Source organism: Exophiala viscosa (genome assembly GCF_022695815.1).
Source record: "Exophiala viscosa unplaced genomic scaffold EDD37scaffold_17, whole genome shotgun sequence".
Classification (NCBI taxonomy): Eukaryota; Fungi; Ascomycota; class Eurotiomycetes; order Chaetothyriales; family Herpotrichiellaceae; genus Exophiala; species Exophiala viscosa.
This window is the reverse complement of record NW_026944369.1, coordinates 247,321-261,193: the sequence shown is the minus strand read 5'-3', so window position 1 is coordinate 261,193 and position 13,873 is coordinate 247,321. Positions and strand designations below refer to the sequence as shown.

Sequence of the window (13,873 nt, the reverse complement as noted above, 5' to 3'; positions counted from 1 at the left end):
TCACTCGTTCACATACTTTGTTATTCCACCCTAATAGTCGGCGCCTGATATCTCAAACCACCTGTCTCCGTCTCACCCTTCCAAGCCATCTATCGTTACTCACTCATCCTTGTCATCAGCATTGACACTATCCCGCTACAGATCCCATCCATCCAACCATTTCACGACTGAACGATTCGCGCGTTCAGCTTCCGTCCTCAGAATGCTGAGGCGGTAGCACCACAAAGACCCTGGCGGACTTTTACATCCGGGACGCCGCATTGCCTACGCGACGATGAGAAAAGAAAATGGATGACAAAAAAGAGAAACAGTCAGACGCAGTGCCCATAAGGCCGGTTTCGTCCTTACTGTCTCATTTCGAGGGACTCAAGGTAAACCACCTGCAACCCGATGAACGTGGCACCGGTCCATCATCGCCACAGCCTCTACGGCCCGTAGATGTACCATCACCAGGACCGGCACCACGGAAGTCGTTCGACCTGGTGCGACCAGTATCTCCATGGGCTGGCGTCGGGTCTGCGAGCCATGTAGGATCATATACACCTGCCAAGGGCAGCGAATCTCCAACGAGATCGCTCCACAAGCGACCCATGTCGATGCTCATGCAATCATCGCCGCAATTGACTCCCTCGGTCAAGGTCGACTCGCCCAGATCACCGCCGCGTACATACTTCGAACGGAGTGTCTCCAGGTCTCCCGAACGCTTTGATGACACGCCTTTCGCAAAAGTGCGTGAACTCATCTCTCAACATTCGAGCCGGCCGCCGACACGACCGACGACGCCTCGGGCACCAAGCCAGGAGCGGGCAGGCACCTCAGTGGCAGGAAATGAGCAAAAGTCTACAGATACGCAGGCACCGAGGTCACCCGGTAGACCTCCGCCTATCAACAGGGCAGAGAAGCCGAAGATACCTGCAAAGCCGATGACAATTGCTCCACCACCTGGAAATGCCGGGGGCATCGCCCTGAGGCCTGAAGCCCCACGCAGACCATCATTCGAGGCACGCATATCACCTTTCAGTACACCTCCAAGTAGCAACGAGAGCTCGCCTACACAAAGTCCTGAGCCGGTCGCTCCCATGCTCGGCTTCACACCTACAGATCCGACGTCGGCCCCTAGCAGAATCGGGGGTCAACCTATATCTGCGGCTCTGTCAGATCGAGGAAAGGATTCTCGTCTTCTAGGCTTTGCCTCCAAGGCCCCAACAACCGAAAGAAAAGACCCTCGGACCATAGGGTTTGCGCCTCCCGAACCACAACCGCCCAGTCGACAATCAACCCTGCCTTCAAGGGCGAACACAGTTTCAGAGAAGCCATCCAGAGACCCTCGAGAGTTAGGCTTCGTCTCTGGCAAACCGTCTCCACGTCATGTGTCAGAGACGATTCGAAGTACACCTCCGCCTCCTGTGGTGCACTCACAATCAATCCGTGCTCCGCATGCACGAGACCCTCGACAGCTTGGTTTCAACAGCCAACAGCAGGCTGATGTCGGCGTCATTGAGGAAGAAGCACGCCCCGATTTACCTCCGCGACGAAACATCGAGCCTCCACCCCGTCCTTCCAATGAATCCAAAAACCAAATAAAGCCTGTAACCCAAATGCAGCATCATGGAGTGCCAGACAAGGCTAGAAAGCTCATTCCAGCACAGCCTGTGTCGCGGACTCCAGCAGTAGCGGTGGATACGCGTTTCCCTCCACCACCCAAACGTGGCAGTGTTGATAGCGTTCAGGTCCCAACCTCCGCAAACTCTAGGACGGAAGTGTCTAACAGGTCCTCGATCTCCGCAGCGGCTCCAAGAGCTTCGCGGGACGATTCGGACGATGCAGAGGAACGAGCTGAAGAGCCCAGCACGTTGCGGTCAGAGTACCCCGATGCTACCAACACCAACCGTCGACCTCCCTTCTGCAAAGACAGTCCGTGGGAAATTGGTACTAGATCTGACTCAAGAACGCTGACGGTGTGCGGTAAATACCTGTGCACAGCTGGCTACGTCACTCGTGTCTTCGACATGACTTCTGGCGAACAGGTGATGAGCATCAACCATGGCGAGACAGTCAAGGTCACTGCTGTGGCATTTAAACCTGCAGCTGACCTGGCCCAAGAGGGTGCCATGTTGTGGCTTGGTACAAATGCTGGCGAGTTGATGGAACTTGAAGTGGCCACCTATACTATCAAGACCACCAATTTAACGCACAATCGTCGGGAAATTGTCTCTATACTGCGGAACGGACGCGATTTGTGGACACTCGATGATGATGGCAAACTTTTTGTGTGGGAAGCAGATGAAACAGGAGTGCCTAGCTTGAAATATAGTCACATCTCCCACAAAGTCCAACGAGGCCATTCATTCTCGATGGTCATAGACGGGACGCTTTGGCTAGCGACAGGGAAAGAAGTTCGAGTCTACAAACCAGGAAATGAAAACTCCTTTGCGGCGTTGACGGGTCCATTGTCACAGCACGGGACTGGAGACGTTACTTGCGGCACCCATTCGAAGGAGAATGGAGGAAGAGCGTACTTCGGCCACAATGATGGTAGAGTTACCATCTATTCCACACAAAACTTCTCCTTTATTGGAAACATCAAGGCCAGCGACTATAAGATCAACAGCATGTCTTACGTTGGGGACAGGCTCTGGGCGGCGTTCAAGACCGGGATGGTTTATGTATACGACACGTCTACGTTACCTTGGAAGGTCAAGAAAGACTGGCGCGCTCATGAAGGCCCGGCTACAGAGCTCCTACTCGATCCCAGCAGCGTCTGGACCCTACAACGATTACAAGTCGTAACGATTGGCCATGACAACTATGTCAGGCTATGGGATGCCGCGCTCGAAGACGATTGGATAGAAAGTGAAATGCACAGTCGCGATGTCGAGTACTGCACTTTCCGAAAAGTCCGCGCCGCTGTGATCACATGGAATGTTGGCGCGTCAACGCCGTATGATGTACGGAAGGACTTCATAGCCGACGCAATTCATGCGGAAGATCCACCTGAGATACTGGCTTTTGGATTCCAGGAAGTCGTCGATTTGGAAGACCGCGCAGTGACCGCGAAGAGCATCCTCGGCTTCGGTAAGAAGAAGGACACAGTCAAGAACGAACAACACCAAAGCCGTGTCTACCGCGAGTGGCGAGACTACCTCAGCTTAGTCATTAACCGGAACACGAGCGCAGACTACTCCTATTCTGAATTGCAGACGTCCAGCTTGATTGGACTCTTCCAATGTGTTTTCATTAGGCAAGAAGAACGGCAACATGTTCGCAATCTGCAAGCGACGAGTGTCAAGCTTGGCCTGAAAGGACGTTACGGCAACAAAGGTGCTCTAGTGACCCGCTTTGTCCTCGACGACAGCTCCGTGTGCTTTGTCAACTGCCATCTCGCAGCTGGACAGACGCATACCTCACATCGCAACAACGACGTTGCAAGCATTCTGGAGGCTGAGTCTCTGGATGCGGAACCAGACCTTGACAATCGCAGTTCATTGTATGTTGGAGGAGGCGACGGTGCGCAAGTCCTCGACCACGAAATATGCATCTTGAACGGCGATTTGAACTATCGCATTGACACTGTCCCTCGCGACACTGTGGTCCAGATGATCAAGCGTAACGAGCTCGCCAAGCTACTGGAGCGTGACCAGATCATGGTGTCTCGCCGTCGCGTGGCTGGGTTTCGACTCGCGCTGTTTAATGAATTGCCCATTACATTCGCTCCAACGTACAAGTACGACGTGGGCACCGACAATTACGACACATCGGAAAAGAAGCGCGCCCCCGCTTGGTGTGATCGAGTCCTGTACCGTGGGCCTGGCCGCGTGAAGCAGCTCGAGTACCGACGGCATGAGGTGCAGACGAGCGACCACCGACCTGTCAGCGGCATATTCAAGCTGAGGATCAAAACAATCGATACACGCAAGCGGACCAAAGTCAAAGATACGTGTTACGAACAATTCGCTGAGGTCAGGAGGCGCATAGCTGAGAAGGCCAGTACCGAGTACCTCGTCACCACGCTGGGCGTGGGCGAGCAGGAGGCCAGGCGGTTGATTACAGGAAAGTGATTATTAGCGTTTGGCTTGGAGCATCTGGTCCATCTACAGCATTTGTGCATAAAGGCGTGAAGGATCAGGGGAGAGTGAAAACTGTAGCCATGCATTGACCATGTCGTGCTACAATGAGAGAACAAACCATTTGCCTATTAGAGCATTTCCCAATATGAAAATCAGGGTACACTGCTCGGCGGATGGTAGAAGGTCCTTGGATGCAGATATTCAATAGACGGTAACAGGATCTCGTATGCTTGTGGTCGAGAGCCCCGATTCAGCGCATCTCATGTTGGTGAGCTGCTGTGAAAGCGTCGCCCATAGCTTCTGCTTCAGCCATCAACTCTCATCTCGTTTCGTCGCTTCATGCACACCTCGAATCATTAACATGGCAGGCATTGTGCTTAGAAGTCACCGCCGCCGCCATCACCACCATCACCACCACCGTAGTCACCACCGCCGTCACCGCCGCCATCGCCACCGCCACCGTCACCGGCATCGATCGCATCTTCAAGTAACATACCGCCAAGTAGACCACCACCAAGACCTAGGGCTGCACCACCCATACCTCCCATACCAGATCTCTTTGGAGCTTGTTGTTGCACATATTGTGGTTGACCACCGTAACCGCCATAGCCTTGTTGTTGGGGATAGCCACCATAGCCACCGCCGTATCCTCCTTGTTGTTGGCCATAGCCATACCCAGCTGGCTGTTGTGGATAGCCACCTTGTTGTGGATAGCCTGAAGAGCCACCGCCGAGCTTGTTCGAGATCTTTGAGAAGAAGCCACGGTTCTTGGTTGCGCTGCCAGCACTGACTGGTCGTGGAGAGACAGGTGCGCCTGATTGACCGCCTGCGTAGCCGGTTTGGAGGGTAGAGGGGTTGGCACCACCACCACCGGAACCGTAATAGGAATCGGATTCGCCACGATCTGTAGTACCGCCTAGACGCGCATCTTCTTCAGCTTGGAGGCGCCTGGCCAATTGTTCATCGGTCTCACCTGGACCTCCTTGGGTGTAAGGGTGCTTGTTGTCGGAAACGTTGGGGTTGCCGGACCCGGCTGAGTATGACGGAGGGGCACCGCCGGGAGGGGCATCACCGTCGCCTCCACGCGCAGGTTCGGTAGGTTTATCCCATGTAGATTGTTTGGTGTAGAGATTTACGAAGAACCTGTGATGTGGAAGTCAGTACTGTCAAAAGACCTCGGAAGTGTGTGGTAAAGTGTGCGCACGTACCATTCTTTGTACTCGTTGTTGAAGACCGCCTTCCAGCCTTCGGGAACGCGAGGCGGAGGTGGCCCTGTGGGAGGTGCATACGACATTGCGGTTATATGTACCAAGAGAGAGTTGTTGGTCGAAGGGTGATGTGTGGGAGATGGAGGATGATATTAATGACGGAATAGTGATAACTGAAGGCCAAGTCGCTCTGTTTTATGCAGGGTGCGGCCTGATCGCAGCCAAGCAGGCAGATGATGGAATACTACAACTAATTACCAGGCAATGACCCGAGCACATCATGATGGCGGGGGAGGAAAGCCAAGTAGTGTGAGACGTCACCGGCACCGATTTCCACCTCCGAGTCTTCTGATATCCAGCCGAAAGTAAAGTGAGTGTGGCTGAGTTTCAGACTGCGCCACACACAGTGCCACGAACCTGGGAACAGCCCGCCACCTCTTCTCTTGTGTTGCCGCAATCTGTGGCAATCACACCCAGAGTGACCAGGCATTATCCCCGCCGATGTCTATCTATCAGTCACTGTGAGGATATGGAGGAAAGAGATCTTCAGGCTGCCAGAACACACGGCCGGTTGTCAGACCCATTGGAAGTATGAAAAGCATGAGTACAACCCGGGGTTTCGCCATTAGCCACAATGGTAGCAAGGAAAAGCGCGAAAGCGTATCGCGACGCGAGTTGATACTGAGTGTTATGATGCAGCTCCGTGCGAATGCGCTGCCCTAAAAGCGGTCTACGGCGGCGCATTTACTCCCGCTCAAGCTTGCATGTCTTTTGGGCGGAGCAGCCTCCGTTGAATCGCGCCAGCACTGAGAGAGATCATAGGCGACATCATCGACCTTCTTATGACTGATTCTATGCATTTCATTCACATCACTCAACCCTCAGTCGTTGCCCGCACCCAAAACAAGAACTGCACTTGCAATACTGCTGCTTCGTCAACAACGATCGAGTAGCACATCTTGCACACTCTCAGCTTGCCAGGGATCAAAAGTTGACCGAGCTTCAAGATATCCGTACAGCCCTGCTCCGCCGCCACTCGAAGACCACCCCTCTTGCAGAAACAGTACGCTTCTGAGGCTGCAAATATGCCTTGCCCGATAAGCATCACCAAGTTTGTTGGGACCATTTCCCTGGGACTGCTCACGGTATGTTGTCTCCTAGCTGGGAAAGCAGTGCAAGTCGTCTGACTGTCTACCAGGGCACATCCTACACCCTCACAAACATAACCCTTCCATCTCTCGCTCTCCTACCATCCGCTTCCCTTGCCTCTCGCACGCTCGCAACCATTCAAACACAATCAACCCGACATATCCTCACTCTCGCATCCATCTCATCTTTATCCTTGATCACAGCTTTCACGCTAGCTTCCCCGCGCGGCCGCCATCCTTACCTACTGTGGACAGCGCTCGTCTCATTCATTGGCGGCCAAGGCGTCGAGTACTATTTCAACGGTCTGTCAAGATTCCCTAGCCTCAGTGCTCGCTCGGGTAGAGGGAAAGCAAACGCAACTCGGGGCTCAAGCCCCGGCGGGTCAGAAAGCGGCTACATCGAAGTGGAGCCACAGGGCAGCGAGGACCAAGTCAATGGTGAGAAGGTCGAGATGGAGATGACGAGGGAGAGAAAGATCCAGAAGGTCCGAAGCTGGATTGCTGGTGTCGGATTTGCCATGGGAGTGGTTGGCATCTGGGGCGATGGTGCTTGATCGCTTTGTGATTGTGTTTGGTGTGCAAAGGCTGATGTTGGGAATGTGTTGTGCTTTAGCAGAAAGGTGTGGTAATCTGGACTCTCTTCACGAATCACGAACACAAACTCGAGCGTCCAAAGGCGAAAGGTGGGAAGCAAGACGAAAAAACAATTGCTACATTATTGTTCGACATTGCTGGTATGGTCTGCTATTCATCAAGATCCTGGGCTGTGTCAATTGTGACCAAAAATGTGCATGGATTAGCGCCACCAAGACCAGCATGCTGTCGAGACAAACATCTGCTTTGGGCTCGTATCAAGGCTCCTCTCAATTCGATCAAATCCCTCTCCATTGGGCTCAGATTTCAGACTAGTATAGCTATAGTAGCTGTTCGAGTCTCATGAGGAAACATTCTGCTCAAAATTTTATTACCTTCTTCTACCGTTGTCGCACCTCGTCCGGCTGTCCAGGTACAAGGGTTGCTAGAAGGCTTAGTTGTATGCTGATTTCATCTCTTCAATTGCGACCCATGTCTGGATGCAAATGTCGAGGCCAGTATCTCGACGATACCTGTCAATGGTTGGGGCTGCAAGGACGCGCAGCGTATGTTAGGTTGTCCGAAACAGCCTTGATGATATCGTTGGTGCGAGTTATAGTCAACATTGCTTTGCTTTTTCGCGACCATCCAACGGCGGTGCTCGTGAGCCTGATACTGTATCCAGCGTCTCCGAGTACCAGGGACCCCAGCGGTTGCGTCTGCGAGGACGTATTTTACGAACCGGGCACAGTTTATATTTGCGAGATCGGCATCTTCGCCACCTTCCCATGCATCTCCGGACTGTTAGGACCACTCGCAGAGCCTGCACCACCAAGGTGGCTTCGTCGGTGTGTTGCTGGTACTGAGCTGTCCAGCCCCAGCGCGGCAATGTATTGCATTGTCTGCGGCGGTGATGGCGTTGGTGTGTCGTCGCTAGCGCCAGCATATCCTTGCTTGATGCTCATCTGCGCCGGAGCTACAGGACGCGCCATATTCGGCAAGGTCTCCGAGACTTTTGCGAGCAGTAAAGGCAGGTATCGAGATGACCCACCACGGAGCCGAGATATCAGGCTCAGAAAAGCATTCAAGTATTCGATCGGTGCTTCCTCGCTTGATTCCGCATTTGGCGTGAGAGGCACGCAGGCAATCACGTCGGTCAAAGTGCACGCGATGTCGAACAATTTCTCGATAAGACCAACCCCATGAAGCTCCATTGAAGCCATGGACAAAACTTTGATATCTTCTGCCAGATCTTTCGACACTTCGATCGGGTATTTGAAGGTCATGGATCGGTGGTATGAGGTGGAAGACAAGAATCCATTGGTGATAGAGAGCTGCCAAACCATTATTCTTAACCAGTGCAGGGTGATGCGAATGTCTGCAGCTTGGCTTTCTGTCGTTTTCAGATCAGCCGGTAGTGCGGCAGTAAGCTGTTGCTGCAGCTGCGTCAACCAAGCCACTGAGCAGCTAAGTTTTGCCTTGTTCCATAAACCCATGAATTCGTCGTCAATGCAACGAAACAAACTGATCAAATGGAGAAACCCGGTTATGACTGCTTCTTCATCTGGTTCCTGAGGCGTAGGTAGGTCAATTGTTGGGTGAATGCTCAACGGGCGGTGTCTTTCCAAGGCGTACGCTCTTTCCGTCACTAGCAAAAGCCAGTAGGTCCGTCTCTTGTAGATGTTTTCCACATGGTCTGCTGTAGCGTAGGACGACTCTTCGTGCATGCCCATGATTTGCGCCAATGTTACCGCCTCTCGTAGATGATACCAGCACAGGTTCTGCCGTTCAAGGGTAAAATAGCAGCTAAAAAGGAAGAATGATGTCTGGACAGAGCCCAGAGACGACGACTCGATGTAGTCGAAGCTTTTCCGGACTCGGACAATATCGTCGAGGAGCATCTGAGCATAGCCGTATCGGGTTTGGGGAGATTCTCCCTGGTAATGAGATCCTGGAGCCACGGGCAAATTCGTGCCGGGCTGAACCATGACGAAGGCACAAAGGGATGCCGTCAAACAATAGAGCTCGGCATCGGTAGCAATTTGTGAAGCGATCGAATCCAGCAACGATTCACGATTCATAATCCAAGCTGTTGTGTACATATTGGTGAAGTAGAAGTCGACACAAATTTCGATCGTCTGCTTTGACAGCAGCGCAGGATCCCGAGAATAAGGGGATGTGGGTGGACTGTTGAAGTCAAATGGACTCGACTGAGAGGGCGTCGCATGATGCTGATTGTCGCGGATCTGAGAAATGACCTTGGCTCGAGAGCCCTTTGGGCCCTTCTTCTGCGGGATCGCGAGATACGTGCATTGTAGATTTGTCTGAGCGCAATTCGCACAGGGTTGCTCGCCAGAACACTTGACCTTACGGCGATGACACGCATCGCACGCTTTCTTGACAGGCGGCGAGCTCATGCTAGACGGGATAGCCGGCGAGGTTGGTTCCATCGAACATCAACATGGAGCTTCGCCGTGTCTCCATCGGTGGATTTATTCAGAAGGTAGTCGATGAAGTCGTCTGCTTCCATGCAATCGGGTGTAGATGTCAATCCGGGGTGCGTGGCATGACAGATTGTGTAGTTAGCTTGAATTTCATGGTAGCTTGCCACATGTCTAGCAATACGAAGCCGGTCATCTAATTTAGCTCGCAATATTTCTGGGGAAAGAAAGAAGGAGAAGTTTAGTGCATTTACGGAAGTTGCTGACAAGGACTTGCTCCAAACCCCACCATGCTGGCAGGCTGTAGCATTCATCTGTCGTAAACAACATCTATGTGGTAGGAGCTGCCAGTGACGCATTACTCGGGAACACGATTGAGCATCTGGCCAACTGCTCGCGTTCTTTCTGTCGACCAAGACACAGGCTCTCACACGTCCAGCATCCACCATAGTACCAGACTGGCACACGGCACCCGAACCGCATTCATCATCTTCGTTGCTCTGCACAATGTGGCTGGCCGTCCTCAGATAGTCGGCCACACCGAGCTGGCTATCATGAGGCTCCTTTCTTCTCCTTGACGCCCTTCACAGCATCGTCAGTCGTAAAGTTCATTTGCCGCCCATGCTTGATATCACGTCTCTCTGAGCTTGTCGATCTCGGTTGACCCCAGTCAATGATGCCACACTGCGTAGATCGCCCACCACATCTTTCGCCTTGCCGAAATAAACTTCTTGAAGCATGTTTCTCATCTTGCCCTCCATGTCTTCAATAAGTCGCCCAGCGTTGCAGACATGGCCTCCGTCCTTGCCTTGTCCGCCAACATTTTCCACTACCAGGTCAGCCTCGACCTGTCTGGTCATGCTGCCTGCCAGGGTCAAGGAGCCCACGCCTTCACTTTCTCGTCCCAGATGAAGTATAACAGTGCTCGTCAGCTTATAATGACAGGTTCTTCCGCTGCCTCTTCGTTCGTCGACCTCGAAGACGTGGATGCTATCCCAGCCGGCTTCTTGTGCGACATTCTTTTTCAATAACACCACTCCGGCAAACCCATCATCAAGATCCCAGAGATAGACACTTCCGGTGCCACCTTCGTAGTACATCTGTCTGTAGACGTCGAAGGCTGTGTTGGCCTCGACCTCCATCTTCCTCACGCGATCGCTCGGATATGTGGCATCGTCCAGAGGTGGTTCGAACTCATTGCTCCAAGGACTTCGATAAGAGTCTCCGTCTCGATTGTAGTCACACAGCAGGTAGTCTCTGCCTGTCTTCTTGCAACGTGCCGAATTTAGGGGCTGGTCGACAGAGGATAACAGGTCTTCGGTGAGATCAGGAACGAGAGTGGTGATGGCAGTGAGATTTTCAGAGACTTTGAGTGGTGACAGTCGCCGCAGCAGGTCCCTACATATCTTGGTCAGCCACTTGTGGTCACAGATTCAGAGCGACCAGAGAAGGAGAGCCGGCCGATCTAGATCGTCAGGGCAGTGAGACTTACAAAGCTGCATCGAACTGGACCTCGTTGGCCATGGCGTGTATAGCAACGCGGACGGTGACAGCAGTCTCTTATTGTGTGACTCTAGCCGATTGTATACGTTCAAGGATCATTCAACGACACTCCTGAACACTCTCTCATGACGATACGGCATGGAAACAGTTGCAGCATTGGCGGCGTGTGGGGAACGCGGCGGAAATGTTCAGCCTTGTGAGCCTGAAATAGCCTAAGCTTCAGCCTCGTCATCTAAGTACTCTTTTCCTGGCAGCTGTCTTCATTTTCTTCCACAAGGCTACTTCCCACGAAGTGCTGCAGAATCAACTTGAGCAACTTTCTGTTTTACGCTTCTTCTAATAGCTTATAACGATCATCTCAGCTTCCGTCTCGTCCTCTTGTGCTGCTGTTAACCACTGAATTGGAAGAGGAAGTGTCTATGCGTCCACGCACCGAAAATGGCCTACCAGCAGTAGAGGGCGTTTAGTAGCTGAGAACGCTTAGTAGTTGGACAGTGCCATGGACTTTGTTCATTTTCTTTTCGCGATGATCGCGCATCGCGTATCGATACGCTGATGATACACATTCATGCTTGCAGCCTTTCACTGATCATACCATGACCATGAACCCCCATTTGGCGACAACCATGCCAATGCCACATAATGCAGCCCAGATGAAATATGCCGACCATACCTGAGTCAGGCAAAATACACGTGCCACTGCGCCTAGCCTTCCGCTAAAGCAAATCATTCCAAGATCATAGGCGAGGCGTGGTACCCAGGTAGGACCCCACAGATGTCCGAAAGGCTACGACTGCGTCGGGGTTTGACTGGCTGGTGCCTGGGCCTGCCCCTGCATCTGGCCCTGTCCACCCCGACCTCGCTGTCCGCGAGATCCATATCCGCCACGGTTGCCGTAGCCGCCACGATATGTGCCACCGTATTGTCGGCCTCGACCATATCCGCCTCTGCCGCGTCCTCGGTAACCGCCATCCACGTTGCCCTGGCCAAAGGTTTCAACGTTCTTCTTGAACTCTTCGCTTCGAACTTGTCTGCCATTGCCGCCACTACCTTCTTCCCTGTCCTTTGCTTCAGAAGATATGTTGTCAAAGAAAGACGTGGATCTGTTGTAGGTTGTGGCAGTAGACACGCTATCTTTTCTCTGCGGAGTGCTCGAAGCAGCTGCATCGGTATCGGCGCCGTCTGTATGGATATTGTCCTCGGATCCAGCAACCGGCGGAGAACCGGTCGCAATCGCCTCTTTTATTAAATCTTCCTTACTGAATTTGGCATTGGCAGACTCGAAGTCAAAGTCGGATTGGGGGATTTCAATCTTCCTCGATCCGCCTCGGCCATAGTTGCCACCTCGCCCACCTCTAGGCCCACCTCTTCCGCCTCGTGCTGGTGCGGTTGGAGCATTCGAGGTTGACATTTCTGCCACCTTCTTCGTCAAAGCATCAACAGCAGCTGCTGGCGCTGCCTGCTGCGACGTGGCTGCCTGAGGATTCAGCTTGGCCATAGCTGCGGCGACTGCCTCCTTCGCTTGGCGAGCAGCTTCATCCATTGCAGCTTGTGAGGAGACAGGCTTCGAGGGTTTCGTGGGGGCGCCATTCGTTGGTGGCCCGTCCGCAGCAGGTGCGGCAACAGGTGTAAATGATTTCTGGTTGACTGTGAAGGGTATAGCGGGTGCGACTTTGTTGGTTCTCGAGGGGCCCGGTGCGGCGATTTTGGCGGAAGGTGCCTGTCCGGCACTCGGTTGTTTTTGTGCTCTGGCAGCAACTTCAGCAAGTGTGGGCTTGAGCTGAGGAGGGCCTGATGCTTGAGCATCTTTCCCGACTGTGGGGAAAGCCGCTTGAGGAGCTTTGTTGTCGACTGGTAGCTCGGATGTCTGATTGCTAGGTGCGGCGGGCGCGGAAGGGTGAGAGTCAGGAGTGGATTGAGGTGGCAGCTGAGGTTGTGGAATATTGCGCTGCCCTGGAGGACCGATTGGGGGAGGAGGTTGGAAATGTTGAGGGCCAGGTCCTTGTGGGAAACCCTGGCCTCCAGGTGGGCCAAAATAGCCAGGTGGAGGAGGACCGTAAGGTGAAAATCCTGGTCCTGGACCGAACCCTCCTGGAGGAGGCCCATATCCCCTGCCAAACTGACCAGGGGGATAGTAGCCGCCAAAGGCAGGATGTGGAGGGTATCCAGGAGGAGAGAAGTGATTGTCACGCGGTGGACCACCAGGTGCTGGACCTGGTTGAGACGCGTTCTGAGAAACCCAAGAGAGTTAGCCAGTGGTGTTTCCACATCAGGGGAGATCAATGGCAACATGAATGAACGGTCAATCAGAAGGAAGGCAACGGAAATATCTACACGGCTTTGCGCATTCAGAACAGGTCTGTGAATTTACATCCGAAATATTTCATCATAAAGACGGTTTGGTTCGAAGCGAGGGGAGTTTCCACGTACCAGGATAGCAGGATCGTTCGGCATGTTGGGCGGTGGGGAGGGTTGTGGTTGTTCATCTTCGGCGATCTTGATGTCCTTGACATCGTTCCCACGAAAGACAATAAAGCCATACTTTTGTTGCGAAGGAGGGATGAATTTCTCGACTTTGCGATCCTCGGTACCGAACGAGTAGACGTTTTCCAAAGCGATCGTGGACTGCTCGGGGTTGATTTCGTGGAGGGTACCAATATAGCTGACAGGGTGCGCATGTTAGAATCATACCGCTCGAAGTAAGGCCAGGCCACATTACCGGATTTCACTTTTGGAGATGAGGTTGAACCTCTGGCCTATCAAATGATCCATGTCCATAAAAGTGAATGGACAGTATAGGAGGAGAAAGCAGGACTAGTGATACATGGATGAAAAGAGATCGGACGCGCCTTAACGGATCAGATCGATTGTGGTACAAGGAGAGTTGGAGGAGGAGTGTTGTTGCGGGTTAAATTGAAGCAAAGCAAAGATAC

At 52.9% G+C, this 13,873-nt stretch overlaps 6 protein-coding genes across 6 annotated transcripts; 2 read left to right on the top strand and 4 right to left on the bottom strand.

Moving 5' to 3' along the window:
* Nucleotides 1-287: 287 nt before the first annotated feature.
* EDD37DRAFT_654735 (phosphatidylinositol-bisphosphatase) lies at nucleotides 288-4,058 on the top strand (the record flags this gene model as incomplete). The annotated part of the gene is made up of 1 exon (XM_062818710.1): nucleotides 288-4,058. One exon carries the CDS (start codon nucleotides 288-290, stop codon nucleotides 4,056-4,058), a length of 3,771 nt encoding a protein of 1,256 aa, XP_062665441.1.
* Nucleotides 4,059-4,176: 118 nt separating this feature from the next.
* Nucleotides 4,177-5,361, bottom strand: EDD37DRAFT_675700 (uncharacterized protein; the record flags this gene model as incomplete). The annotated part of the gene is made up of 2 exons (XM_062819545.1): nucleotides 4,177-5,210; nucleotides 5,276-5,361. 2 exons carry the CDS (start codon nucleotides 5,359-5,361, stop codon nucleotides 4,445-4,447), a joined length of 852 nt encoding a protein of 283 aa, XP_062665440.1. The 3' UTR covers nucleotides 4,177-4,444.
* A 999-nt stretch (nucleotides 5,362-6,360) lies between these two features.
* EDD37DRAFT_613879 (uncharacterized protein) lies at nucleotides 6,361-6,977 on the top strand (the record flags this gene model as incomplete). Its single annotated transcript, XM_062815489.1, has 2 exons — nucleotides 6,361-6,420; nucleotides 6,474-6,977. The coding sequence occupies 2 exons, from the start codon at nucleotides 6,361-6,363 to the stop codon at nucleotides 6,975-6,977; spliced, it is 564 nt and encodes a 187-aa protein (XP_062665439.1).
* A 771-nt stretch (nucleotides 6,978-7,748) lies between these two features.
* Nucleotides 7,749-9,413, bottom strand: EDD37DRAFT_571110 (uncharacterized protein; the record flags this gene model as incomplete). The annotated part of the gene is made up of 1 exon (XM_062814316.1): nucleotides 7,749-9,413. One exon carries the CDS (start codon nucleotides 9,411-9,413, stop codon nucleotides 7,749-7,751), a length of 1,665 nt encoding a protein of 554 aa, XP_062665438.1.
* A 237-nt stretch (nucleotides 9,414-9,650) lies between these two features.
* EDD37DRAFT_213404 (F-actin-capping protein subunit beta) lies at nucleotides 9,651-11,101 on the bottom strand. The gene is made up of 2 exons (XM_062810301.1): nucleotides 10,930-11,101; nucleotides 9,651-10,835 (listed from the first exon to the last, which is right to left on the bottom strand). The coding sequence occupies exons 1-2, from the start codon at nucleotides 10,959-10,961 to the stop codon at nucleotides 10,046-10,048; spliced, it is 822 nt and encodes a 273-aa protein (XP_062665437.1). The 5' UTR covers nucleotides 10,962-11,101; the 3' UTR covers nucleotides 9,651-10,045.
* A 626-nt stretch (nucleotides 11,102-11,727) lies between these two features.
* EDD37DRAFT_613876 (G2/M phase checkpoint control protein Sum2) lies at nucleotides 11,728-13,718 on the bottom strand (the record flags this gene model as incomplete). The annotated part of the gene is made up of 3 exons (XM_062815488.1): nucleotides 11,728-13,170; nucleotides 13,371-13,602; nucleotides 13,660-13,718. The coding sequence occupies 3 exons, from the start codon at nucleotides 13,716-13,718 to the stop codon at nucleotides 11,728-11,730; spliced, it is 1,734 nt and encodes a 577-aa protein (XP_062665436.1).
* Nucleotides 13,719-13,873: the final 155 nt, after the last annotated feature.